Here is a 27,628-nt window from a genome sequence, read left to right as displayed (position 1 = left end):
CATATCATCCTCTAGCTGCAGCCTTGACCGGCACTGCTTTTGATCAAAGTCAATGCGGAAAACCCGCACTCACACAGGTAGGTGGAGGTGAATGGAATGAGCACTTTTACAGCCTTTTTGGCAAGGTGGAGGAACTCGGTCTCTACAGACAGCCAAAAGTGTGCAAGTGTCACTTTACTCGTCTTTTTCTCGTAATTGTTTTCTCATGCTGCGCCTCCCCTGAAGCTCTCTGGCGCCCCCCCGGGGAGGCTCGCCTCACACCGCTGCTATAGACTATAGTGTATGTGTTAGGTCCAAACATACAGTCACACGTTTTGACCTGTGTGATTAGAAAATAGCCGTGGCCCAAATCAGTCAGTGGATCAACAGGAAATATATCAGTAACACATTTACAATTAATATTTCAGTCAGTCAGAATCGTCCCGTTTCTAGCTTCTCATATGCTATTCAAATTATGTTCCTTTGAATATTCTAGCAAAGATCCAGACTGATGGCAAACTGTGGTGGTGATCCAGTCTGTGAACAGGTTGGGCGAGATGTCCCTGTGTTTCATCAGGCTGTTCCATCTGAATGACAAACCTGTGACAGTCACCATTTGCATTCAGTAGGTTAAAACAACAAAAGAACAGACCAACTAATGAGAAGAGAACTTTGTGTTTTAATGCATCGCACAACTTCAAAAATGTAATAAATATGAAATGTAATAAATATTTGATTGGTTTGGTGTTGCGGCAGTGTGTTCATTGTGTTGCAGGTAATCATACTATGTCCAAGAAAACAGAAAGACCACCATAATATTCCTGTGATTTGTCCCTTTTGTTCACAAAGGTAAATGGGATTGACCTCCGAGGAGCCACTCATGAACAAGCAGCAGCAGCTCTGAAAGGGGCGGGGCAGGTGGTCACCATCTTCGCCCAGTACAGACCAGAAGGTGAGTCAGGACCAACAGGAGCACACACACACACACACACACACACACACACACACACACACACACACACACACACACACACACACACACACACACACACACACACACACACACACACACACACACACACACACACACACACACACACACACACACACACACACACACACACACACACACACACACACACACACACACACACACACACACACACATACACACATATATACACACACACACACACACACACACACACACACACACACACACACACACAATGGTGCTAAAGTCTCCTGTACCTGCTGAGTGATGTGGTTATTATCAAGCCAAGTCATGGATCACCTTTTATTGGTCATTTCAGTTTCCCTCTCATGGTAGATCATGTTCTCCTCTGGAGTGGATGTGAATCCTCTGCAGGTCTGATGAAGGATCCTTTTGATATTGAACACACAGTGCTTCTCTATGGGTTTGCCAATCATCTGTCACTTTGCCACAAGGCAAAATAATTCAACTTTCACTGCAGAAAGACAACACTGCATTTTGAAACTAAATAAAAGGACAAATAATACAATAGCCTCCAAGAATAATATGATTCCTACACACTATATATATAGGATTGTGCCCCTCGCGAACCCGCAAGAAAAATGCCCTTCATATGGATTTTATATTCAAAATGGATTCTTTTATTCTAACGTTTGGATTTAAAACAAATAAGACGCCATGTTTGAAAGACTTTCTTGTCCCCCAGGGTAGTTCTGCCTCCGTGTTGTGACAGCGTCAGCAATGGGAGGGGAGGAATATGTGTGAGCTCGGAGCAAGGCTAGTCTTCACTTGGTGCCAAGTTTGATGCTAGCTCGATAATTGATGTGCGCCTGAGCCCAGCTCGGTGCATTTCCCCAGTTTGTTGAAGCAGTAGTTTTGTAAGCATGAGTCTGTAGACTCAGAGTAATTGAGAGCCCCCAGCTCACTCCTCCAGCTCATGGCCTTGTTCCCGTCTGGAACTAACAACAGCTTTCTCTTCTTACCCATCAGACCTTGCTCTATGCTCCCCCCGACGGGCCCGCTCTCCTGTACCAGGTTCGTGCCCCTGGCCCCCGTGTCTGCTCTGACCTTTAGCATCATTCACTAGTGGAAGTCACTGAGTGAATGTGGGCATGGACAGACTGTTCACCCCTCTACACCAAGCGTTTGACCCCCCCCCAAAAAAATGCCCCCCCTCCACCCTGTCTGACTCTTTGAATTCTCTTGACTTTACCTTATGTACCGCTGCTCACAGGTAGTGACCCTTCAGACACTGCTAGCAGTTATGTCTATGCCAGGGTTTTTATCTGCTTAGCGTAATGAGTGTAGCTGTAATTAATCAAAAACTAAAGACAGAACCCCTGTGTAGTTCTAATATTAAATCCTTACCACATGTTTACATCACTTCCTTTGTAAAGAAACAACAAATGCTTTACAAGTTGTGAATTCCTTCGTCCCTGTAAATGTTTCAGAAGAGAGAATTATTGGACAACTTTTCACTTAATATTGGATATATCTTTTTTTCAGAGTACGGGCGTTTTGAGGCCAAAATCCATGACCTGCGGGAGCAGATGATGAACCACAGCATGAGCTCTGGGTCAGGGTCTCTGCGGACCAATCAAAAGAGGTCGCTTCATGTGAGGTTGGTCTTTTTAGGTATTCACCCTTATTTAGAAAGTTCAAGCTTCATTTAGATAAAAAAGGAGCCCATCCATTAAATCCCCAAATGTATTTTATGTGATACACTTCTTTATTCTTGGCTACATGGTAATATTAAAGAATACAGTCTTTTAAAAGGATTGTGTGGAAAACTGTGACAGGGAGTAAACTCAATAAATGACAATTGCACACACATATATTATAAACCAGGTTTAAGATCTGTGCCTGCAACACAAGAACATTTCCTATTATAGAACCACCCCATGGACCAGCAGTCACTGTTCTCTCTGACCTGGTAAAGATATGCTTCCAGTTCCTCACTACCCAATTAGGAAAGGCCTCACACGGAGGAGTGGAGGAATTCAGTGCATGGCAATACTAACCCAGATGTCTTCCACTGGATAGGGCACTGTTTGACTATGAGAAGTCAAAGGACAACGGCCTCCCCAGCCAGGGGCTCAGCTTCAAGTATGGGGACATCCTCCATGTCATCAACGCCTCCGATGATGAGTGGTGGCAGGCCCGCCGGGTCACCTCACATGGAGACAGTGAGGAAATGGGTGTCATCCCCAGCAAGAGACGGTGAGCACCGGATAGAAATCTGTCTCTGGTTGATGATTTTAAATGATTATATTGATTGTGCTAAAATAGGAACCCTTGCTAGTTAATGTGGTGACAATGACGCAAACCAAAGGGTAACCTTATTCCACATAGCTGTGCTCCGGCTGAGCCAGTACAAACATACAGGAATACATTTGATGCAAAGACATATAATATGACTTAAAACACCAACAATTCTGTTGTTCAATGTGGTGTCAGTGTGAGACTTTCTCCCAGCAGGGTGGAAAGGAAAGAGCGAGCACGGCTAAAGACGGTGAAGTTCAACGCCAAGCCAGGCTCATTTGATTCCAAAGGGGTGAGTACCTTTATGAGAGCTGCACAGCGGCAATTCGTGTTCCCACATTGATGATAATTCATAGTGTCGCTCAGATATAACTTCATATGAAATCTTAACAGTGACCCTATAGCTTCCCGTGTAATCATTGCCAGACGTTGGTTCTGTTGTTCTGCCTGCACTACATGTCCATGCTTAAATCAGATAGATTATATAGATTTGATATACATTCAAACACTTCAGCCAGTTTCCTCTTTTGTTTGTTTAATTCATAAAAGAAAACATATTTCTAAATCCTCTTTATGGTTGTATTGTATGCTTATTTATTACAGGTAAATGAGTCAGTGTCTTTTTAAAACGGCTGTATTACCTCATTCACACCAACACAACTCCAGTTCAAGCTCCGTGCTACAGCTTTTCAGGTTCAGAACCGGTTCTTCGGTTTAGCTCCGGCTCTTTTCACACTGCCCAGAGTCCGACTGGTGCTGCGTCATTGCGTCATCCTTTACGCCATGACGTAACCGTTTGCGTGCCTGCTTGATAAAGCCAAACCGCGCGGAAACCCCTCACAGCTGACACCGAACAACAACAATGGCTGATTGTGCTCCAGCTTCCTCTGTGCCTCTTCAGAAGACCAGATTCCCAGTAGGTAGCTGGTCTCTTCAGTTGACCACTGCTGCTTGTTAAGTTTCTCCATCGTTGTGTACAAACTGGATAAAACGCGGGCTTTTTGTTGTTGTTCAGGAGTTGATCCCGCCCCTGACCCCGCCTCGACGTAAGCGTGATGTATGCGGTGCTTTTGCCCTGACCGGAGAGGAAAACCCGGTGCTTTTCAAGCTCCAGCTCCGAACCGGCCCTGAAACACCGTTGGTGTGAATTAGGTATAAGAGAAGAAGCTTTATAAGAGTCGGCTTTTCTGCTTCAGTTCATTTTACAAATATCTGTGTTACTGTATCTTTTCACACATACTGTATACAACTTTATTAAATAAGCAAATATATTCTACCAGTTTTTGACGTTACTACGTTTGAGCATGACTGTGCAAATATTACCCATCAGCAGCAGCAGCAGCAGCAGCCTTTTGTCTTCAAATGATGATTTCCACACACTATTTATTGTTTGAAGTTGAGTTCCTTTCTTTCTTCCCATTAATGCATGTGTGTTTTATTTTCTATTGACAATCTTCTCTATGTCTAACCCCAAAAATGTTACTTCTCCCATGGCACGATTTCAACTCTTTCCTCACCTTGCTTTACTTTAAATGCATCTGATGCAACTGTGGCACAACAAAAAGTACTCGAGCAGATTAGAGTGATCATTATAGATAAGAGTTTCTCTCTTACAGTCCTGCTAGTTTCCTGATTTGGTTTCTGGGCTGAAGATGTAATGCTCAAAATGAGTTTGACTGACTTCCCCCATCCGCTGGTCCTGTCAGCTGAAAGAATAGCCAAAATAAAAAGAGAGTAAAGACACATTTCAACTTTGAATAGGTTTAAAAGAAAACTCATCATGGTTTCCAATTCAACAAGTTTCAATACAGAAATAGCATTTACTCTGGGCTACACAAAATGAATCTTTCCATAATGTTACAAATATCTAAAAATAAAAGATTAATTTACGTTATATTTATTCATTAGCTACCTTACAAATTCAGCATTGACATTATTTTTGATTGGATCGTGGAGAAAGGGTTTTTAAGCTTCACTGTAACAGCTTCTTGACGTCCCACAGTCTGCAGCTGTTATTTGTCTGCATGAACGTGACCCTGTGACCATGCTTTCTCTCCTCTGACAGTCATTCAATGACAAACGTAAAAAGAATTTCATCTTTACACGAAAGTTCCCATTCTACAAGAACAAAGAGGGTGAGCAGGATGGCAGTGATTCTGACAGTAAGTAAGCTCACAGACAGACACACATGTAGAGCTTCCTCTCATCATCACTTCCTGTCCTTTGGGTCTCTTACTCTCTCTGTTGGACCCCACTCAGAGGCGTTCTGGCTCAGATTCTGGTCAGAGAGCAAGAGAGAAGCCAAATGTTCATTTTTTCGTGACAAGTGCCCATATGGTGATGTCATATATGAGTTGAATCTCAACCCGCCTACAGTATGTGTCATGATGTTGAGAGGGCCCCCTGCTGGCGGCTCAGTGTCGGTGCAGAGACAGATGCAGCTCCTCTCACTCAGCTTACATTGTGGCTCTCCTCCTTCCTCTCTCTCTTCTGTTGTGGCTCTCTGTGGACGGCCGGTAGGACATCCTGGGGATAGGTGATGATGGGTATGGGACAAAGACATTCAGTAAGTGGGTCTGGGAATGATTCCTTATCTCTGTTTACTGCGACCCCCCCCCCCATGACAACACGTCACATTTCCTGTCTGTTCCTCTTGCCTGCTCTGTTGCATGCCGCCTCTGTGGGCCTCTCTTGCTCCTCAGTTTGCAGTGTAACTTCCATCAGTGGGGGGGCTGTTTCCACAAACTCAAGGTCTGGGAGGCCTCACTCAATGATGAATGTACTGGCCTCACAAAGTATATGTGCATGCTAAATAGACTATAAATAAATATATATATATATGCATATGCATATATATGCATATGCATATGCATATGCATATGCATATATATATGCATATATATATATATGCATATGCATATATGCATATATATATGCATATATATATATATATATATATGTATATGTGCATATATATATATATATATATGTATATGTGCATATATATATATATATATATATATATATATATGTGTATATATATATATATGTATATATATATATATATATATATATATATATGTATATGTGCATGTTTGCATGCCACTGAAACAACTAAAGAAACAACTAACGTGGGTTTGTCTTTGCTGGTGTGTGAGCATGTCCGTTTAAAGCAACATTTGAAAGCTAATCACAACTACGTCTATTTTTGTTTTGTAGGTAATGTTTTAATGTATATTTTAGTTATCAAGGATACAGACATTTATTTTCATATTGATTCCTTTTTTTATTTTAATGTTACGTCTTTTGCTGCTCTTACTTTATACATAGTAAGATACCAGTTCCTAAATGGTTATTCTTCATACAATTCCTATACAGCATTTCTCCTTGTAACCGTATTGACTGCAATTGACAACATAATGACAGAGCTACAGAAACACACTTTTTCTACAAAAACGATTGGCTGAATTTGTGTACAATGAAGTTACACAAACAGCAGTTAACTGTTCATAATCACGATAATAAGTCATATATCGTATCGTGTTTCCTGAGCTCCTGCATGTAATCAATGGGGAAGCTGGAGCAGTGAGAGACACTACACTTAGAACACAGAAATGTGACTATTTATTTAGTTTCTTTCAGTTAATATGCTATTAATGTATTAAGCATGAGCTGTTTACCTGCAGTGTTATGTCCTCAGGGCCAGACAACCTGTGTGTAGGTCATCAGTAAAACAGACCAAACCTAATCGGGACATGTTCAGTGACAAATACGGCATGTTGTTTAGTTCAGTAATACGATTTTGTCTAAATATCATAATAACATGTTTCCCTATGAACTCCTTCCAGGGAGTCAAGAGGATGTGATTCTCTCATATGAACCTGTGATCCGGCAAGAAAGTAAGTAGTCATTTAAGTGTGTCATCAAAGCCAATGTATCTGAACATGTGACTCGGTATAGTAGTAATACTCTGAAACAGATCTGCACTCTGTCCCAACTCCTGGTAGAACATGAGAATGTGGGAAACATTCAAAGCTCATGAACAACCAAACTGAGGGAAGGGGGAGGTAGGTCTGAGAGATGTAGGGACATAGAGGGGGAGGGGGGGCATGCCCCGACCAGGAGGCTTAACTTAGTGAAAAGACAGCCACAATGAAAACACACAGTTAAGTTACTATGCTTTGCTTAATAATTGTGTTATACATATATCTATAGTTGTTGTGTTTCAATGTTGTATATACATTCGTGTTTAAACTTTGTTAGACAAATGTAGTCTTTCTTGTATAAGTGTAACTGTTACTGTAACTGTAGCCAGTTTCCAAACAGCACACTTTTACCCAGAAGACAGCACTAGAGAAAAGTTATGGTAGTCTGCTTTAAAAGCTTCTAAAGATATTGGTATATATAGTAGTATATTCAATTTAAATATAATAGATACTTAATTATATAATGAACTGTTTGAAGTGAGCTTGTATCACTCATGGAGTTTTGTTCAGCAGGAATCACTATTCACACAAACAAGAACTAAAGCCTACAACTATGAAAAATAACCTTTATATGGTGTATTTTCATTCTTAAAAAAAGATCAACAATGCTTGAAGGATGCTTTCAGCATTTGTGTTTTCTTCCAGTTAATTATGCCAGACCCGTCATCATCCTGGGACCGATGAAGGACAGAATCAACGATGACCTGATTTCAGAATTCCCGGACAAGTTTGGATCTTGTGTTCCACGTAAGCAATCAAGTAAAACGATAGTTACGTATTTAACTACGGTTCTATGAATACTGGATGACCGCCTGAGGCGGTGCTTTAGCACTGGATATCTTCCATCTCGTGCATGCGTAGGTCGAATATTTATATCAACAAAGTCACGTGTGACCTCGTATGACCCCGAATCTTCTTGCGGAAACACGAGATTCCGAGTGACCAAGAAACTCTGGCGGTCATCCAGTATTCATAGAACCGTAGTTGCATACGTAACTATTGTTCTAATTCATCCTTACTGACCGCCAGAGGCGGTGCTTTAGCACTGGATGACCTATACCAACAGAGTCACGAGGAAGTCTGAATACTCCCCCTATAAGGATGGCCTAGGCTGACTCTGCAGGAGGACCACACCCAGCGGGTGAGGGGCGGAAACATTCACCCTGTAGTATCTAGCGAACAAGCTCTGGGATGCCCATGTGGCCGCAGCACATATGTCCTTGCACCTTAGGGAGGAACGCTGTGTTCGGCCATAAGGTGACACCTGAGCCATCTGAGTTCCACCTCAGACACGAGCTGTTCACGGACAAGGCCTGAAGCTCGCTTACACGCTTTGCTGAGGTGATGGCAAGAAGGAAAGCAGTCTTAGCTGAGAGCCACTCCTGTTCTGCCTGTAACAAAGATTCAACAGGAGGCGAGCATAGGGCATCCAGCACCAAGGGCAGGTCCCATGTAGGGGCCCTTGGGATATTCGGGGGGCGAAGCCTCAGAGCTCCCCCTTAAAAAGAGGGATACCAACCTATGGCCACTGTGCTGTTGTCAGCCCTTGCGTGTTGAGCTGATATAGCAGCCACATACACCCTGACGGTAGCGGGACACCGGCCGTCGTCCAGGAGGGACTGCAGGAACTCAAGGGTCGTAGGCACAGAGCAATATACTGGGTCCTCATTTCGCCCTTGGCACCAGTAAAAAAAACAAAACAGTTTCCTCCTGTTTTCGTACTGCCTACGAGTAGATGGTGCCCTGGCATTTGAGAATAGTCTTCCTGACAGACTCTATGCAGTCGCTCAGCAGTGGGTCGGGCCCTCTAGTTGCCAGACCCACAGCTGGAGGCGGCAGGGGTCGGGGTGCCACATCCGACCCTCCAACTGATACAAGAGGTCCTTCCTGTTGGGGAGACGCCAAGGCGTCCCACAGCAGAGTCTGTGCAGCAGATGGACAGGCCCGCACCTAGCTGGGTTAAACAAGGAAGTTAAACAGGACAGCCTAGCCAGGAGGCTTCTGCTAGAATCAAGCAACATGCCTACCAGGAGCGGGGGCGAGAACACTGCCTTCACTGGTTGAGTCGATAACTAATTCCAGATGCAGCGCAACCGGGAGCGGGTGCAAGAACACAGCCTCCACTAGCTACCTGCTGAACGTAAAGAGTAGAGCAATGCTCCTGCTCGCCAAACACAGAGAGGGATGTAAATGTCCTACACCCACGTTACCAGCAAAGAGAGCGGGAGCGAGCACTGCATTCACCTAGGTGGATTAGATAAGGAAATTTAACAGGGCAGTTTAGCCAGGCAGCTGCTGCTGGAATGAAGCAGCGCGTCTACCAGGAGCGGGGGCGAAAACACCGCCCTCACTGGTTGAGTTAATAACGAATGCCAGATGCAGCGTAGGCGGGAGCGGGGTGCGAAAACACAGCCTTCACCAGCTACCTGCTGAACGGAAAGAGTAGAGCAACGCTACTACTCGCCGAACACAAAAGAGATGTAACTACACCCATGTTACCAACAGAGGGAGCGGGAGCGAGAGCACTGCCTTCACCGAGCTGGAAAAAAAAGAAGTTTCAGCAGGACAGCCTATCCAGTCGGCTGCTGCTAGAATAAAGCATCACGTCTACCAGGAGTGGGGGCGAGAACACTGCTTGAGTGACTGTGTCCAGAGCCACCCCAATGAAGGTTAGGCTCTGAGAGAGGTTCAGACAACTCTTCTCCATGTTCACCCTGAGGCTTAGCCGGGCGACATGAGAGAGAAGGAGAGCCGTGTCCTGGATCGTCTGTAACCGGGATGGTGCACAGATTAACCAGTCGTCTAAGGAGATGGAGAGTCCGAATGGGAGCACTCTGAACTGGAAATGATGGCCTCTCAAGGCAAAGCGAAGAAACTGCCTGTGATGAGGCACAATAGGCACATGAAAATAAGCTTCCTTCAAGTCGACGGACGAGAACCATTCCCCCCTGGCAACGGTACGAAGAACGTCCACTGTGCTCAGCATATGGAAAGGTAAAATATTTAGGAACTTGTTGAGTCCCCTCAGATCGTGGATTGGGCGAAGTCCACCGCCTTTCTTCCTTACCAGGAAGTAGGTCGAGTAGAAGCCCCCGGGCTGTGAGATTGGGTCCACAGGCTCGATTGTGCCCTTGGCAAGGAGGACTGACAGCTCCTGGTTTAAGGCGATTTCTCTTGCCGGGTCGCTTAAGGTGGTCATCTTGACCCGGCTGAAGACTGGGGGCCAGCGTCGGAACTGAAGCTTGTACCCTTTGGTTAAGGTGGAAACCACCCAGGGGTCTGAAGCTTCAGCTACCCGGTAGTTGAGCTGCTGCTGGGATAAATAAGCAACAGCCAGCCCCAGACCCTCAGTACCTTGCCCCCCGGCCTCTGGCTCTGGGGGGGCGACGGTTAGGCACCGGATACCGAGGCTGCCTTGGGGGCGAGTTAACAGGACCGTAGCGGGCCAGCTCCCTCGTGGGGCGCTAAGGCCCATGGCGGGCACCGGGGTGAGCCGGTGGATGGAGTGTCCTCCTACATGTCTCTGATAAGGGTGACTGTGTCAGCCAAACCTGGCGACGAGTCTGGACGACAGTGGACATCAGGCGCCCAAGCTCTCTAGACATCAGAGCGAACGCCTGTAATAAGGCGTCACTGAGGCTGGTAGAGGAAGCGCTAAGAGCATCCCGCTGCGGGGAAGCTGAGAGGGTGAGCATGAGGTGAGAGAGGGAATTGCCTATACGGCCCATGCGCGCCGCCACATTGTAAGCCTTAGTGAACAGGTCATCAGTGACCAAAATTGGAGTCGAGGGCACCTGGCCTCCGACCTCAGAGCTTCGTCAGGGGAAACTATGAGGGAAGCAATGGTAGGCTCAACAGCCGGCATGTGGTCAAGGCCAACTCTTGCCGCATCCTACATGGCTGCCAGGGCTCGGCCATCGGACGTAAGACTGTAAAGAGCCTTATTGTCCCTCCAGCATGCATGCAACTCCCTCAGATACTCACAAGAGGGAGAAACAGTAAAGGTGGCGGGTGCCGGAGTGCGCCTAAAGAACACACTGGCAGGTGCTGTTTCGGGCTGCTGCGCATCCAGCTGCTGGTTAGCCAGTGCCATGCGAATGACGGTACCCATGGAGCTGTCATCTGCCTCCTCCGTGGGACCATGAGCTGAGGTACAGGAGCCAGGCCCAGAAGCATGGGATGGGCTCTCCCCGTCATACTCATTAAATTGAGTGGTTGAAGCTGCCATCGAGAACACATCGCCATCTAGAACCAGCTCAGCAACGGGTGGATCGGACGCAGCGGCGTGCTCTGTACGGGCACCAGAATGGAGAGCCAAGAGGAGTGACTTCCTCTGGGCTAGCTCAGTAGTGAGTATGTCCACCCTGGAGGACAGCCTATCAGGCTTAGTCCTCTTCTTGGGCGGTGCACCCGCAGCCTCTGCGGCCCAACGCCTAGGATGGGTAGGTTGGGCTGTGCAGAGTCGACTGTGCAGGGGGAAGGCCACCCTCAGTCAGTAGTTCAACCTCGGCTACTCTAGCAGCTCCTACCGCAAATGCTCGAGGCCAAGACAAGAGGGGCAAAGGTCATGGCCATCCTCTGGTTAAATAGGAGCCATACAGGTGGTAGAGCCGTTAGACCTACAGATGTAGCACTGAATTTCGGACTCCAGCTTACAGCTTCCTGCCTACCACCTGCCAAATACCAGTATAGAGGAATGTTAAGCCCTCCCACTATTTTCCAAGAGGGCGTTGCCAGATTTTCAATTTCAGGTTTTAACCAGGAGATGGCGCTTCATTCACAAATACAGAAAGACAAGTTTCATGGACTTTCAGTTGTGTTTTGCAGAGCATTTGAACACATCAATATTTTAGATCAACTAAAGTATATCTAATCTTGTAATTCAATCATATATAGTCTTTATATATTAAATAATCATAATTATAATGTAAATGTTTACACTACACTTCTTTATTTGTTATGCTCATACTTTAACCTTTACAATCGTTTGCTTTAATATGCAGTATATTTTTGTGTTTGCTTCCTCCTGCTCCCTTTCGGACCGATACTGTATGATTTATTATTAATATGAAGATATTATTAAGATAAGATAAGATGTTACTTTATTGATTGAACATTTTAGTTTAGAATGTGCTGTCCCACGGTAATTCAGAAGGCTCACAGGTCACATTCCGACCATTATTTAAAACAATAGGTGCTTTCACACCGTCTACAGTTTGATTTGTATAGAGGGAGCTCTGTCAGTTTTCGAATTACCCATTTGCTTTCGGGGAGCCCTATTTTTCAGAGCACATCCTGCTACTAAATATGTCACACGCACGCTCTGTTGACTGGCGCAGCAGCACGGATGCGATCAATTGCTATAAAAACACTCTTCTACTAATACAGACGGTGTCACTATGCCGGCGGATGTGGCCGTTGTTGAAGCCTCTTCAGGCTCCGCATCAGCAGGCCTCTCCCTCGGTGTGGAGCTGTCAAGCTCGACCCTAACGCCGCTTACAGCCGGCCAACTAAAAGTTGTTTTCCGTTCACGTTGTCATTTTTAGACTCCTTCGCTTCTTTGCTTGTGAATCCAAAAGCTGTGACGCTTGGCTGTTTTCGTTTTGCCATATTTTTTTATTACACAGCCAGAGTAAAAAAATTATCAATATGAACATTTCAAATACCGCGCCGGCATCACCGCCATAACCATAGCAACGTAAGTAAGAATGCAGCGCCGCCACGTACAGATGGCAACACCCAGACATATTCACAAATATAAAACAAATATTCAGAAACTGTAATGAACAACAACTATTATTTGTTTCAAGAACTGTTATTTACAGAAACTCAACATTTCTAATCTGTGTGACACAAATATGCACGATTGTTTTGGGCTCCCCCTATTTATCTCAAAGTCAGCCTTCAGGGGAGCTCCCTCCCTCTTCGGGGGAGCCAAGCTCCCCCTAGCTCCCCCCCATTTCAAACAGTGTCTGTGGCTGAATGGCCAGCGATTAGGTGCGGCGCATTTATCATAGGTGATCAGAGCTAACTGCCTGCCGTCAGATTTCATTTAAAAAACAGATCTGATTTTAAGACTATTTCTGCGCTCATAAAGAATGATAAGAATAAGAATAATGCGTATTGAACTGGTTTCATTAATTAGTGAGTTTATTTAACACTAGAACTGCCAATCGGGTCAATTTGTGTGATGTGTGTTGTGTGTGTGCAATGTAACTTTTTTTCAATAAAATATTAAAGTCTCCCAGTCCGTGACTTTTCCTGAAAGTGTGTTATGTTGCACCCTATGTTGTTAAAAATTGCATTCTAATAGCGGGATTTGACAGGTTTAGGTAGGCCTATACAAAAACCTCTGGCGGTTCTAGTGTTAAGGTAATTAGGTACAGTAGAAGCCCTTTTTTATCAGTAACGAATTTAGCAGTTGAACATAAAAGTAAACTAACTGAGGGTCACTTGCAATTACAGTGTTGTGTCTAACTGTAAGCTTTTCACTCAGAGTAACCTACCGTTAATTTAGCTGCTGGAGAAGAAAGATCAAGGGGGGAGGGGGAGAGAGCTGTGGTTGATGGGCCATTAGTTGTGTAAATACACAGCTGAGAGCTGCCGTTTCATTCAGACTGTTTAAAAAACTTTAACAACGGACTATTTTTCTTAGCGGATGCATGTCAATTTAAATCAATACATACAACTATTTTTTAAATCAATACATACAACTATTTTTTAAATCAATAAAAACATTTTCTAAATTCATAAAAGCATTTCAATTAATATTGGGAGTCATGTCGTTACTTTGTTGAGAATGTGGCCGTGTAATAAGCGGGATAATTTGCAGCGACTTGTTCCTTATGGGGAAAATAACACCCGTCATGTGTGTGTAGAGGTGTGTGTGGTTAAAACACTTTCATGAAGTGAAGGAATTTCCTTCTATAAAACAGCTGTGGGCAGCAGTGAGTGTCACGGACATGAATTCATAGATCAAGGCAGACTGGTGCACACACTCTCCTGTCCTGCCAGGCGACACGCCCGTTCTAAGCCGTGTCCCTCACTCCTCACATCCCAAGCATCCCCGAAAAGTGTAATATGTTGTTACATCTCAGATGTTATGTTTCAGTTGTGCTCTGTCTATGTTCAGTGATGCAAACTTGTCACCTTTCGGCGAAATTCGCCGTTTTGAATCCAAAATAAGTCGTTTGTGTGATTCGTGTAGATCTGCAATACAAATATTTTTGGGGTATGGGGGGGGCTGGGACCCGGAGTAATCTGCGGCCGTGAGCTGTTATGTGCCATCATGACACGCATGGTGTTCTTTTTTTATATATTATAATGAAGTACGAGCTGTGTGCTCGAGTCTTCCTGCCTGTCGGCTCTGCTCATGGATGTATAATAAGGCTCTGCTGCTCCGAGATGATGGTCTAGCTTCAGCAGCTATATTACCTACGGGTGCGTTCGTTAATATTAACTGTGCGTCCGGAGTCACTGTGGCACAGACTGGACCGCTGGTGAACAGCTGTTAGAACGGGCTGTTCAGGTGTTCAGAGCAGAGCTCCCTGTCGGAGCGGCAGAGCGTGATGTGAACTGAAAAGTTTTTCTGTGGCAATATTATTTAAGGAATCGTTGAGCTAGCTAGCTAGCATACATTATCACTATCTGCTAACGTTAGCTTTAGCCTTCTATTTCTAATAGTTTTTTTCATAGGCTATAAACAGAGGTGGTATAAGTATATATATATTGTACTTGAGTAAAAGTAGAAGTACTCAGATCTTGTACTTGAGTAAAAGTAGAAGTACTCAGATCTTGTACTTGAGTAAAAGTAGAAGCACACAGATCTTGTACTAGAGTAAAAGTAGAAGTATTCAAATCTTGTACTTGAGTAAAAGTAGAAGCACACAGATCTTGTACTAGAGTAAAAGTAGAAGTACTCAAATCTTGTACTTGAGTAAAAGTAGAAGCACTCAGGTATTGTACTTGAGTAAAAGTAGAAGCACACAGATCTTGTACTAGAGTAAAAGTAGAAGTACTCAGGTCTTGTACTTGAGTAAAAGTAGAAGTACTCAGATCTTGTAATTGAGTAAAAGTAATAGTCCCAGAGTGTAGGAATACTCTGTTACAGTTAAAGTCCTGCATTCAAAATGTTCCTCAAGTAAAAGTAGAAAAGTATTATCATCAAAATATAGTGAAAGTAGCGACAGTAAAAGTAGTCATTGTGCAGATTGGTCCATTTCAGAATAATATATATGATATGTTTTATAATGATTGATCATGAAAGTGTTCTCAAAGCTGGTAAAGGTGCAGCTAGTTTGAATGACTTTGTATACTGCAGGGTAGCTTGTGGATTTACTCCAGGTGGAACTAAAGTCTGATTTAACACTTGATTACAGGACTGTCTCAGAAAATTAGAATATTGTGATAAAGTTCTTTATTTTCTGTAATGCAATTAAAAAAACAAAAATGTCATACATTCTGGATTCATTACAAATCAACTGAAATATTGCAAGCCTTTTATTATTTTAATATTGCTGATTATGGCATACAGCTTAAGAAAACTCAAATATCCTATCTCTAAATATTAGAATATCATGAAAAAGTATACTAGTAGGGTGTTCAACGAATCACTTGAATCGTCTAATTAACTCGAAACACCTGCAAGGGTTTCCTGAGCCTTGAAAAACACTCAGCTTGGTTCAGTAAACTAAATCACAAGTATGGGGAAGACTGCTGATCTGACTGCTGTCCAGAGGACCGTCATTGACACCCTCCATCAGGAGGGTAAGACACAAAAAGAAATTTCTCAAAGAGCAAGCTGTTCACAGAGTGCAGTTTCAAAGCACATCCACAAAAAGTCTGTTGGAAGGGGGAAATGTGGCAGGAAACGCTGCACAACCAAGAGAGATGACCGCAGCCTTAACAGCATTGTGAAGAAGAGTCGCTTCCAGAATTTGGGGGAGCTTCAAAGACAGTGGACTGAAGCTGGAGTCCAGGTATCAAAAGTCACTGTTCACAGACGTGTCCGGGAAATGGGCTACAATAGCCGTATTCCCATGGTCAAGCCACTTCTGAACTCAAGACAACGGAAGAGGCGTCTGACTTGGGCTAAGGAAAAGAAGCACTGGACAGTTGCACAGTGGTCCAAAGTCCTCTTTTCAGACGAAAGCAAGTTTTGTATTTCATTTGGAAGTCAAGGCGCCAGAGTCTGGAGAAAGGCTGGAGAGGAGCAAAATCCAAGTTGCTTGAAATCCAGTGTGAAGTTCCCACAGTCAGCGATGGTTTGGGGAGCCATGTCAGCTGCTGGTGTTGGTCCACTGTGTTTCATCAAGCCCAGAGTAAATGCAGCTGTGTACCAAGAGATTTTAGAGCACTACATGCTTCCGTCTGCTGAAAAGCTCTATGGAGATGAGGAATTCATTTTCCAGCATGATCTGGCACCTGCCCACAGTGCCAAAACCACCAGTAACTGGTGTACTGACCATGGCATTACTGTCCTCGATTGGCCTGCAAATTCCCCTGACCTGAACCCCATAGAGAATATGTGGGGTATTGTGAAGAAGAAGCTGAAAGACACCAGACCCAACAATGCTAATGAGCTAAAGGCCGCTATTGAAGCATCCTGGGCATCCATAACACCTCAGCAATGCCACAGGCTGATTGCCTCCATGCCACGCCGCATTGATGCAGTAATCCGTGCAAAAGGATTCCCAACCAAGTACTGAGTGCATTAATGGACATTTTCAAATGTTTGATTGTGTTTTGCTGTTATAAATCTTTTTTTTTTACTTGGTCTGAGGAACTATTCTAATTTTTTGAGATAGGATTTTTGAGTTTTCTTAAGCTGTATGCCATAATCAGCAATATTAAAATAATAAAAGGCTTGCAATATTTCAGTTGATTTGTAATGAATCCAGAATGTATGACATTTTTGTTTTTTTAATTGCATTACAGAAAATAAAGAACTTTATCACAATATTCTAATTTTCTGAGACAGTCCTGTATATTTCACTTAATTAATCCAGATCTGTGAAGTAACTAAAGGTATTAAATACATGTAGTGGAGTCAAAGTACACCATGTACCTCTGAACTGTAGTGGAGTAGAAGAACAAAGTAGCAAAACATTTAAATACTTAAATAAAGTACAAGTATCTCAAAATTGTGCCCAAGTATAGTACTTGTTGAGTTTATGAACTTAGTTACTTTACACCATGTGGCTATAAAGATAAAAAGACTTAAGCCTTGCACAGAGGCATGGAAATACATTTTCAAAATGCTCAACAGTGCTGCCAAAATTATAAACTGACTGCTCCACAATTTAAAATAAATGCTTTTATATATTTCTATTAGATGTGACTCTTTGGCGTTTCTGTTATTATTAACACTGCTGCTTTAGTTGTTCTGACTGCTAAAATCCTCTGTCATTCCGTGGGGTGGGGGAGCCGGGGGCTCGGATCCTTGTCACCTTTTTTATACCTGATGAGTTTGCATCCCTGTATGTTAAAAAGCCTCAGTCACCTTAATTCATGTAATAAAAACATCTCAGGTCAGTAACACTCAAAGCTAAATGTGCAATACCATGTTCAGCTATGTTACTATTTATAATGTTATTGTTGTTACATCAGAAGATGTACATATTGAAATGATTTCTTAACTTACAGTAGGCTATTTTTTACAATGTGTGTTGGAAGGATTTATTAAATTACAATGAATATTGTCATTGTTGAAGGCTTTTAGAGAAGGGTGAACTATAAGCCTAAATTACATAACATTTTATACCTAAAAACATAAAAGCCACAATAAATAAATCACAATTATTGTAGTTATTTTTACCTCCCGTATTGCTTTCAACCCACCAGCTTTTATGGTGTTGTTACGTCACTAACTGTAAACTTGTCACATACAGTCTATGGTCACTCAGAGTAACCTACTGTTAATTTAGCTGCTGGAGAAGAAAGATCAGGGGGGGAGGGGGGGAGAGAGCTGTGGTTGATGGGCCATTAGTTGTGTAAATACACAGCTGAGAGCTGCCGTTTCATTCAGACTGTTTAAAAAACGGTAACAACGGACTATTTTTCTTAGCGGATGCATGTCAATTTAAATCAATACATACAACTATTTTTAAATCAATAAAAACATTTTGTAAATCCATAAAAGCATTTAAATTAATATTGGGAGTCATGTCGTTACTTTGTTGAGAATGTGGCCATGTAATAAGTGGGATAATTTGCAGCGACTTGTTCCTTATGGAGAAAATAACACCCTTCATCCAGATGAGGATCCCTCCGCTACACTTTGGGATCCTGATCGACCGACGAAGCTCCATTAAAATATACATATTTTTGGTGAATTACTGAGTTTAGGCACGTTAATAACGTTTTAATGAAGTTGAATACAGTATATTCATATGTGTCAGTGATTTCATGTCAATTCGGCGAACATAAACATAAATGATCGTGGTGAAGATGATGATTAAATTAGGATTAAAAATCGAGAGCCGGGCTGCATTTTCTCCCGTTCGTTTTTTTCGAATAACAAAATTATTTTGTTAAATAACAACATGGTGATGTTTTGTAAATGATTACATGTCTCTTATTTAGCACAGTAGTATGATATTCGTGACATATGGATCTTAACAAAGTTCCGCTGTACATCCAGCATACTGTATCTCACTTTATTTCACATGAGCTCCAGTGTGGAACCCCACTGCACCCCCTGGTGGATCAATGATCCATTGCAGCTGGCTTCATTATAATTACATTTATCTATCACGGGGGCGGTCTCAAGTCAAGCTGGAGGTTTTCCCTTGAGCGAGGGCAGATCACGTACCAATCACGGCCCTCGCGTTTCAAACTGTCTGAAATGAATCGCTCCATCTGTAGCGAAGGCTAGAGCACTCAGCTGACTGTAAATAACCAGTGTTGGGTGTAACGCGTTACAAAAGTAACGGAGTTACAGTAATGTATTACTTTTTGCTGTAACGAAGTAATGTAACGCATTACTAATGAAATGTGGGTAATATATTACCCGTTACAATGCTCAGTAATGCAGTTACAACACACTTTAACCCGAAATTAAATGGTGTTTTGTTTTTTAAGAATGTACTAACATAGCCGAGACATTCCGACACCGGACAAATTGTGCGGGTAGATTAGTAAACCTGGTGTTTACCCTTCAGGCTTCGCGTCGAGATCTTCGGGGAAGTTGAACGTTATGCAACCATTCAAAAAAGAGAACGTAGCGAAAAATACAAACAACAAATTGTGTCAGGTGCGCGTGACCTGCTCCGCTACGCGTGCATCATTTCCGAAGTGCTTCCACAGCAGTGACACACATCTGATCTGTGGATAATCATTTATACGAAAATGGTTAAAGCAACCATCACTAAACGCCAGCAACACTGCATCTACTGCAGACAGTAGCAACAGGTCAGATGCGGACATCACGTTACCCTCCGTTGTGGACACTAGCTTACTCCCGCCTGACTCGCCAGCCCCGGAGCAGCAGTCTTCGTCGCCCGAAACTACGCCGCCCCTCTGCGGCCCGCAGGTGCCAGCTATATCTAAACAACTGGGGTAAGGCGGTCATTTTGCAGCTTGTGGTATAAAAATAGACAATGGCTAGAATACTCATGTGAAAATAGTACCATATTCTGACATGCCTGTAAAAATGTTGGGTCAAAAATAATGCATACAATAGCACAGATGCCTTCACCACGAATGGCTACAAAAATATCTCATATCCCAAGCTTATTATCAACGAGCTGATGTTGCAGCTGAAATGTTCTCCAGGTCACAAAGTCAACCTCACATGATGATGTGATACCAGTTTTCAAGCACAGTAAATATTCTCTTCCCAGCGTATATGATGGGACCAAGGTGATGATGTAGTAGGATACATGGTTTTAATAATACTTTTGCCTTTCAATGTTTGCCATTTCAAACCATGAGCATGGTTTAAATAATATTTGCCTTGATTTACAATATGTTAACCTTCATTATAGTCCTTGACAGCGGTCTGTACTGCTGTATTAACAACGTGTCACATGTTAAGAATTTACAATAAGTATCGAGTATTCAACTAAGCCCTGTAATACAAGTTGTTAGTAGCCTTAAGGGCCTACACAGTTGTTATGCTATACCACATTGCCCTTCACTGGATGCATAATGAGCTGCACTAAACTACATTTTAGCATTTAAAATACCTAGCTATTCTTTTGCGGTTATTTTGGTGAAAGTAACTAAAAAGTAACTAAAGTAGTGTAACTCATTACATTTCAGAGACAGTAATATTGTAATGTAACTTATTACTTTCAAAAGAGAGTAATAAGTAATATGTAATATATTACATTTTGGAAGTAACTTGCCCAACACTGTAAATAACTGGGCCAGGAAACAAATATGCAGTGGAGGGGAATGAGCACAATAGTAGTTAGCTTGAGCGTGAGCACTCTGCTAACTGGGGTGAGAACAATGAAGTCAGTTAATGGTTTTATGCCATGAGAGGAGAGCGGGAATACTCTCTCCACTATCGCCGTAGCGAGTTAGCCTAAGCGAGAGCACTCTGCTAACTGAAGGATGGAACGGGCATTAAACCAACTGTGTGCAGTGAGAGGGGAGCGGAAACACTCTCTTCACTATCGCTGTAGCAAGTTAACTTTGAGCGAGAGCATTCAGTTAACTGGAGGATGGAACAGGAACCAACTGTGAGCAGGGAGAGGGGAGCATAAACACTCTCTTCACTCGCGCTGTAGCAACTTAAAGTGGACCTATCATGCTATATTTTAATAATATAGTGTAGGACCATACCTATATAAGGCATATTTATACTTTTTAATTTTCAACATACCAAACAGATCATGCTTCTGGGCTGATTCTGTGAGAACAGCACCATCTACAGGCCTGGCATGTGTACTACAGCGTCTCCAGCACTTTCGAAAGGCAATGTCCGTGGCTGACTCCTCCTGATTGGTGGAGTTGGCCCAATAGCCGTAGCGCCACTTCTGTGACGTCATAGAAGTGTTCAAATCTGGATCAGTCTGTATCAGATCCGTTGCAGCCCCTTTTTGAGAGGTTTGGGTATGGAGGAAAATAGAGAGGGTTGTGTTTTCTGACACTTGGTGAGTTCTCTGGAACACCGGGGACACATATTCATGTATAAAAGAAGTACAAAAGTGCATTTTGCATTATAGGTCACCTTTAACTTTGAGCGAGAGCACTCAGTTAACTGGAGGATGGAACAGGGACCAACTGTGAGCGGAAACACTCTTCACTAGCGCTGTAGCAAGTTAACTTTGAGCGAGAGCACTCAGTTAACTGGAGGATGGATGCACTTTATATGTCGTTGCCACTTCGCATATCATGTATTTTGTTTTTTACCATGTTTGTAAAATGTAATTTCCTTAAATTTTTTCTGTGAGGGAATGGAAAGTAGCTCAAAGCTAAATCTGGCACTGTTACGTTTGACTTATTTAAATGTTTTAAGTGTTCATTACAGTGCATGTCCATGTCAAATAAACGATTAAATAAAATAACCAATTGTGCGCCGTGAGAGGGGAGCGAAGACACTGTCCTCACTAGCGCTGTAGCAAGTTAGCTTTGAGCGAGAGCACTCAGCTAACTGGGGATATAACAGGAACTAATTGTATGCGGTGAGAGGGAGGCGGAGACGCTCCCTTGACTAGCGCCGTAACAGTTAGCTTGAACGAAAACACTCAGCTAACTGGACGATAGAACAGGCAATGAACCAAATGTATGTAGTGAGAGGGGGGCGGAGACGCTCCTTCACTAGCGCCGTAGTAGTTAGCTTGAACGAAAACTCTCAGCTAACTGGACGATAGAACAGGCAAGGAGCCAAATGTATGTAGTGAGAGGGGGGCGGAGACGCTCCCTTCACTAGCGCAGTAACAAATTAGCGAGAGCCCTTGGCTAACTTGTACACAGTTATCTCATTAGCTTAAGAATAGATAGCACAATCAGCGACAAATGGTAGCGATCTCATCGGCTGACCTGCAGGAGCGTCCGCTCTTTACCGGTCCGGAGCTCCTAGGGTCCGAGCGGTGAACACCGCAGTCCCCTCCCTTGGGAGGGCGGACAGCTAGCTCGTCGCAGCCTTTGGAGGGCGAGTGTTTTCCTAGCCCGCAGCTCCGATCGAGACAATCACAAGGCTACAGGTAGCGATGAGCTAGAATCTTAATTTTCAATAAGCTAGCTTGGCTTCTACTCAAAAAGTAGTAACCTGCGCAGCGAGAAGATGAAAAAGGACTGAACTCGTTGACAATGAAGGAACTTATGCCTTCCGGGGTCATACGAGGTCACACGTGACTTTGTTGATATAAATATTCGAGCTACGCATGTGCGAGACGGAAGATATCCAGTGCTAAAGCACCGCCTCTTGCGGTCAGTAAGGATGAAATAGAACAATTTTCCATGGATAACAGTTCATCTAAAAGTATGTGAAGTAACAGGCTGTATTCATGCTAACACACACTAGTAGTAGCATGGCATGATGTGTGTGAGTTCCCCTGCTCTCCTGACTCTGTGATGCTGTTTCAGTGCAAAACATTCACAATACATTATTAAAAACAAACTGTCAATAAGTGTCATCAGGGAACAGCAGCAGGATGCTTTCAGAATGTGTTCACACCTGTTTTGTCTCATCCTAACATAACTCCTCTCTGCATGTTTTAACTTTTTCTTTTGCATGTTTTAATTGCCTCATCTCTTTTACTTGAATATACCTTTCAAACCATATAAAGCTGCTAACGCTTCCGGGCACCAAGGTGAGTGGATCCTGAGCCCTGTCAATCCTTTGTTTAGAAAGTGAGTCCTGTGAAAAGGGTTCCCCTTTGTTTCCTGTGGGATTACTGTTTGTGCAGAATATCATTTCAATTCTTAGTATTAGGGAACTTGTGGTATACTGCATATTTGTTTTCAATCAAATCATTTAATACTTCCTTTTTTGTAGAAGAATCAGGAATCAACTTTCTTCTTGATTTTAAAGATATCCGGTGTCAAGCTTTCTTGACAATTGTATGTTAACAATGTAAAATAAAGAATCGCCTCTCTTCCAAACTCTAAGAACATTCAAATTGTTATAGAACATACATGAACTTAGTAACAAAGTCAAAACATAGATTGTGGCATTTATTGTCCCTCATTTCATTTCATTTCAAACCTTTATTCAACCAGATTGGTCCCTTGAGATCATAGATCTCTTTTTCAAGGGAGTCCCTCATTTTCTCCCTTGTATACATTTCATAAAAAAAACCTTAAACATGTGAGTTGATATGTTTAAAGGTACATGTGAACCACACTTATTTCAGCCATTAACAACTGACAGGTCAGTGTGGACAGCATTAGTTACAGCACAGAGCGTTGATTGCACCACGTTAAAGATTTGCAATGTCATGCCTCAATATTAAGATGATTTTGATAAAGGTGGATGAGGCCTGTGCTCTTAAGAGATTTCAGAATGACACTTTTCCTTGAGCAAGTTTGAAACAATAGCTAATAGTGCAGATTCATTGAATTGTAAAGAATGATGTTACAGTGTGCAGTATCAGCCGTCTCCAGCCTCTGAATGTGGTGATAAAACAAGGTGTCCAAACTAAAGTCACTTCAAAGATGTATTTATATAAATGTTTTGTAACACATTGCAACACAATGTGCTTTAGATAAAGATAGACTATATAGCCATAGTGCAATGCAAACATCCGGCTTAATATGATGTCAACAGGTGTTTGTACAATTAGTTTGTAAAGTGTTTAATTGTTCAAAGAATCAATGCAAAACATGTACACACACACACACACACACACACACACACACATTAGTGACTTAGTCATAAAACTGCTTTATATGAGTATTATTTTGATAAGCAGGACACAGAGGGCAGCTCTGCTTACAGTCAGTGTGGAGATGGTTAAAGAACACTGCATTACAATTGCAATGTGTTTTATAGACATTTAGCAAGTGTCAACTAATCTTGTTAAGGTATGATAGTTCCTAGGTGATGAAGAGCTTTTGTCCTCATCCACAGATACCACTCGGCCAAAGAGGGACTATGAGGTGGACGGCAGAGACTACCACTTTGTGATGTCCAGAGAGCAGATGGAGAAAGACATCCAGGAGCACAAGTTCATCGAGGCGGGGCAGTACAACGATAATCTGTACGGGACCAGCGTCCAGTCCGTCAAATATGTGGCTGAAAGGGTGAGACTCAGTGTCTGTTAATATTAGCTGCGCCATATGAAGCAACATGTAAATATATCAAATTATTTCAGGGTAAGGCCAGTATACTGTACACTTCCTGGTTGTCACCCTAGCTACTCTGTGACATGTGGATCTATTTTACAAGATGCATTTTATGGCACTGTTTTACACCATGTGAGATTTATTGAAAGCCTTGCAGCTTTGAGGGTAAAACGTGATAATCTGAGTGGTTTTAAGTGGTAAATTTCTTATGACTCTGTTAGGGCAAACACTGCATTCTGGATGTATCTGGAAACGCCATCAAGCGACTACAAGTAGCACAACTCTATCCCATCGCCATCTTCATAAAACCTAAGTCTATTGATACATTAATGTGAGTATTCATCTTTTATTATAATTTTTTTCATGAAAGTTACTACAACCTTCCACTAGTACTGTACAATCTTTTTCATAAAACTGAAAGACTAAATGGAATTTGCTAACACTTTTTTTATTAATTCCCCTTAGTATCATTTTTTTTAAATACACATGTAAGAAAATGGTTTATAACACAATACAATCTTTATGTAATTCATGTATTTATACACGCTGAAATACTGCGCATTAATACACTTTAACACAAAGATCTTCTTATACACTATCTGCTTTCAGATAGATATAGAAGGTTATAAAGCATCCATTCAAAGTGTGAATACTGCCTATAATTGCTAAATCAGGGGAAAAGTCTGCATGTTTTCCAGTTGCTGTATGTGGTTCTTATCCACGGTCAGTGTGTCAGCAGGGGGTCAGAAGAGAAGTAATGTCAGTGAGTGGGGGGCTTTGGTGAGAGCCCAGATCATGGCTTCAGCTCTCAGTTAGAAACATAGACAGTATAGCAGTCTCACAACCAGATGAAGCAGTGACAATATAGATATAGCATATACTGAAAAGTAGATTAGTTCAGGTTAACTGAAATATGGTCTGCTGCCGCCCGTCCACAGCAGCACATGTAAAAGACAAATCATGTGTGGGATGTTTGTTTCCTTTGCCTGACACAGGGACATGAACAAGAGACTGACAGAGGATCAGGCCAGGAAGACGTTTGACAGAGCTTTGAAGCTGGAGCAGGAGTTTGGTGAATTTTTCACAGGTAAATAAAAGCACATATACTCAGTGAAGCATCTATATTCAGCTTGTCCCTCACAGTATATGAGGAGGCAATGCGAGCTGGCAGCAAAACTGCTGACTCACAGGCTTTCCTTCAAACGTGAGAGTTGCATCAGTCAGAGGCCTGAAATATCAGGATTATTGTCAGGATCCTCTCACTTCAGCTAAGATTAACATCTACAATTATAAAGGGAACAACACTGTGTGATCAGTTATCTTAGATTATTGCAATCATTTTGAATTTCAGCCTGGACAGACATGTATTGTATTAGTGGTATGATTGCATTTCTGAACTTAAAAAAAGGTGTCAGTGAGACAGGAATGTTTTTATTTGATGTGCCTGTTCTCCACAAGTTCCACAGTACATAAAGAGTTCCCTTTGCTTTGCAGCCCTGGTACAAGGAGACACCTTAGAGGACATTTATAACCACTGCAAACAGGTCATAGAAGAACATTCAGGACCCTATATCTGGATCCCCTCAAAAGAGAAACTATAATAACTCCTCAGCCTGGAAGGGAGTCTGGACTGTTAGGATTTAGTAATAAGTTGTAACATATGATAACTTCATGGCGATGAATTGTCTTCATAAATTATTATTGTGTATATGTTACATGTTCTATTTGAGTTTTTTCCCTCATTTTTGTTTATTGCTTCATTTTTCACTCAACTTGAATGTTCCTGAATGTATTCCACAAAATGTTTTGTCTTGAAATATGAACCGTAAACATATTTATTGAGTTTTATTTAAACTAAAAGTAAGGAATAAATATGGTCATTTGTCCACATCAGCACTGTGTGGACATTCAGACAGGAAGTTGGAGCTGGCACACACAGTGCACATGTCAGGACTTGTGTTCCCACTGCGATACCCACACCCCCTCCACACTGCAGCAACTAGCAAATAATAATCATATATAGTTTGATGTTTTTTCTCTGATTTGCATCTATGCATCCCCTGAAGACAGCTTTATTTTGTGTTTGTTTACATTGTTCTTTCTTCTTTGAATTACTGTATTTATTTCTCTGACATGACATTGAGTATGAGTGAGGAAAATGTTTTATTCACTGTAAGAGTTTCATGTTTTTTTATTTAAAAGTCTACAATACTCACCACGCTGTTGCATTGACAATGATTAAGGGAGGAAGCTACCTTTGGCACCTGAGATCGAACACTATATTTTGCTACTTAAATTGCTAGGGGGCACAAAAGCACACAATTATTTATTGTTGTAAATATAACTTTGATTAAAAGGTCATTCAAAGAGCATATTGTTTTGATGAAGTAGTATGTTGTGACTGTTTAGGATAAATGGAAATATCAGTTGATGCTTACAGTATTTTGAAGGCATAGAATGAAAAGGTCAAATAGTATCTACATTTAATATCGAAACACGTTTTTCTCTTTTGAAAACAAAAGCAGGATGATAACAAATAAGAAAGAAAATAAAGGACCAATACTTTAGCATGAACTGAATCAAAGATGGCAGTACATTAAGTATAATTAAAACATACAACACCAAATGCAGTTAATGATCAGATGTTGATGTAATGAAGCAACATGATGAGCTCATTGAGGATTTGAGAAACTAAACAGGTGAGTTGTTCAACTTGTCTCTGAAGAGAGAACAGCTTGTTCCTGAGTCTTACTGAGGAGGGTTTGGTCATAATGATTGCTTTAGAAGCTTGGTAACCCCCACAGCACAGCGCCCCGGATCCTATACTTTTCTATACAATATCTAAATTTCTGACAGAAGATTTGTGTTACGCAAACAGTTGAAGCCTACAGTATTATGAGTTTCAGAGAAACTTTCGAATATATTTGCATTATGATGACATTGGACTTTATCCCTGATCAATGAAAGGATCTAAATGTCCAGTAATGACAGGAGGAATTAGCACAGCTGTAGCAAGCTGTTCAAAATGGGCACCCGACTATCGTCTTAAGACAAGCATGAACTAATTGGGAACATTCCCTTTAATTGTTGTTGTAAAAATGTAAACATTAAGCATAATAATGTTGGACACAGTTGTTCTAATCATGTGCCATATTGACTTTTAGGTGTC

At 42.2% G+C, this 27,628-nt stretch overlaps 1 protein-coding gene across 43 annotated transcripts in view; it reads left to right on the top strand.

The window, feature by feature from the left end:
* dlg2 (discs, large homolog 2) overlaps window positions 1-26,674 on the top strand; it is a gene marked incomplete at its 5' end in the record, with an annotated part of 449,978 nt that extends 423,304 nt beyond the window's left edge. For 33 of the 43 annotated variants that reach the window (XM_079650348.1, XM_079650371.1, XM_079650358.1 and 30 more), the window contains 12 exons: window positions 829-931; window positions 1,964-2,008; window positions 2,480-2,594; window positions 3,017-3,193; window positions 3,452-3,527; window positions 5,301-5,397; window positions 7,084-7,134; window positions 7,867-7,968; window positions 24,245-24,417; window positions 24,681-24,790; window positions 25,455-25,546; window positions 25,954-26,674. In XM_079650348.1, the coding sequence (XP_079506474.1) occupies window positions 829-931; window positions 1,964-2,008; window positions 2,480-2,594; window positions 3,017-3,193; window positions 3,452-3,527; window positions 5,301-5,397; window positions 7,084-7,134; window positions 7,867-7,968; window positions 24,245-24,417; window positions 24,681-24,790; window positions 25,455-25,546; window positions 25,954-26,060 (1,248 nt within the window). In that variant the 3' untranslated portion in view covers window positions 26,061-26,674. Of the gene's footprint in view, window positions 1-828; window positions 932-1,963; window positions 2,009-2,479; window positions 2,595-3,016; window positions 3,194-3,451; window positions 3,528-4,250; window positions 4,388-5,300; window positions 5,398-5,755; window positions 5,802-7,083; window positions 7,135-7,866; window positions 7,969-24,244; window positions 24,418-24,680; window positions 24,791-25,454; window positions 25,547-25,953 lie in introns of those variants that run through there. The other 10 variants (XM_079650365.1, XM_079650383.1, XM_079650366.1 and 7 more) reach the window with 5 other exon arrangements.
* Between the last annotated feature and the right edge of the window lie 954 nt (window positions 26,675-27,628).

Source organism: Notothenia rossii, assembly GCF_949606895.1.
Source record: "Notothenia rossii genome assembly, chromosome: 9".
NCBI classification, from domain to species: domain Eukaryota; kingdom Metazoa; phylum Chordata; class Actinopteri; order Perciformes; family Nototheniidae; genus Notothenia; species Notothenia rossii.
This window is presented reverse-complemented; position numbering and strand designations above follow the sequence as displayed.